The 1,583-nt window shown below is 74.2% G+C and overlaps 1 protein-coding gene across 1 annotated transcript in view; it reads left to right on the top strand.

Moving 5' to 3' along the window:
* Window positions 1-1,583, top strand: part of EMIHUDRAFT_437029 (hypothetical protein) — a 3,446-nt gene that overhangs the window by 1,034 nt on the left and 829 nt on the right. Inside the window, exons 3-7 of the mRNA XM_005766211.1 lie at window positions 35-107; window positions 372-492; window positions 658-711; window positions 837-890; window positions 1,132-1,247. Coding sequence (XP_005766268.1) covers window positions 35-107; window positions 372-492; window positions 658-711; window positions 837-890; window positions 1,132-1,247 — 418 coding nt within the window. The remainder of the gene's footprint in view (window positions 1-34; window positions 108-371; window positions 493-657; window positions 712-836; window positions 891-1,131; window positions 1,248-1,583) is intronic.

The raw sequence follows: 1,583 nt of genomic DNA, 5'->3' as shown, positions 1-1,583 counted from the left end.
CTACCGCCCAGCACACGGCTACTGCCCCCCGCAGGCGAGCGCCACGGGTCCGCCGGGGAGCGACTCCTCGCCGCAAACAACCCGAACCGCCGCTCCGTCTCCGCGCGGTGCCACCCGCCCACGCCCTCGCCACCCGAACCTGTCGCACCAAACCTGTCGCACCACCGCCGCACCCTCGCTCGAGACTTGCGCGAGACCTGCGCAGAGACCTGCCACCACCGCACTCCACCCCCGCACTCCCCCATCCCCGCCCTCGCTGCCCTCGCCACCATCGCCCGCACCCGCACTCTCGCCCGCATCCTCGCCCCTCGCCCCTCGCCCCTCGCCCCTCGCCCTTCACCCCTCGCCCCTCACCCCTCACCCTCCCGCAGGCCAAACCAGTTCTTTGCGGCCGGGGACGCCTCGCTGCCCGGGTTGGGCGCAGGGCTGCCGCCGCCACCGCCGCCTCCGGGCATGCCACCTCCTCCGCCAGGGATGCCGCCGCCGCCCGGGGTGCGCCCCCCCCTCCCGCACCCCTCCCGAGCCTGCTGCGGCTGCGGCGCGCGGCACCGGCGTATGCCGCACCGCACCGCACGCCGCGCCATCCAACCGCAACGCCATTCAGCCCCCATTCGTCCCCCCCCCCGCTCCGCCAACCACCCTTGTCGCCTCTCGCAGATGCCGCCGCCGCCAGGCATGCCGCCGCCGCCGGGCATGCCGCCGCCGCCAGGGGTGCGCACCTCTCGACGCCCCTCTCCCCCTCTCCCCGCCATTCGCACTCCCCGCCGCCTGAGACTGCCGCTGCACTCCCCTTGCCCGCCCGCCCTCCTACCCCCTCTTCCCCGCCCTCTGCGCAGATGCCGCCGCCGCCAGGCATGCCGCCGCCACCGGGCATGCCGCCGCCACCGGGGGTGCGCACCTCCCCTCCTCCCTCCCCTCCCCCTTTCATCGCCACCACCTCCGTCGCCACCACCGCCCTCGCCGCCTCCACCGCCGCCCCTGCCTCCTTCATCATCTCCTCTCCCCTCCGTCGCCACCGCCCTCGCCGCCTCCGCCGTCTTCATCCCACGACCGCAGCACACTCCCTGCAGCATCCCTCCTGCCCGCCGCCACGCCCGCACGCCTATTCTCACCCCTGACCACCCCCGGCAGATGCCGCCGCCGCCGGGCATGCCGCCGCCACCGGGCATGCCGCCGCCACCGGGGGTGCGCTCCTCCCGCCTCGCCCCGCCTCCTCCCGCCTCGCCCCGCCCCCCCCTGCCCCGCCCCGCCTCGCCCCGCCTCCTCCCGAGGGCTGCTGCTGCTGAGCGGCCCTCGTCGGACGCACCAAGTCCCCCCCCCCCCCCGCTGAAAATCTCAGGCTGCAGGCTGCTAAGCTTGCAAGCACGCCTGCTCTTGTACCCTAATAGGGACGATGGCTGCGAACTCAAGCTCCGCCGCGATGGCACAATTCAGCCCATCTTCGACCTATGATGAAAGAGCCAGGTGCCCCAAAGGGCCTGCCATCGTCCATTGGTAGCGTTCTGCGCGCCACCTGCAACTCTGCCGACAAGACTCTCGACACATTCCCCCCCTCGGTCAGCTGGTCGCAGGCGCGCGGAGCG

This window comes from Emiliania huxleyi (assembly GCF_000372725.1).
Source record: "Emiliania huxleyi CCMP1516 unplaced genomic scaffold EMIHUscaffold_52, whole genome shotgun sequence".
Lineage (NCBI taxonomy): Eukaryota > Haptophyta > Isochrysidales > Noelaerhabdaceae > Emiliania > Emiliania huxleyi.
The sequence above is the reverse complement of the archived record's forward strand: the minus strand, read 5'-3'. Positions and strand labels throughout refer to the sequence as shown.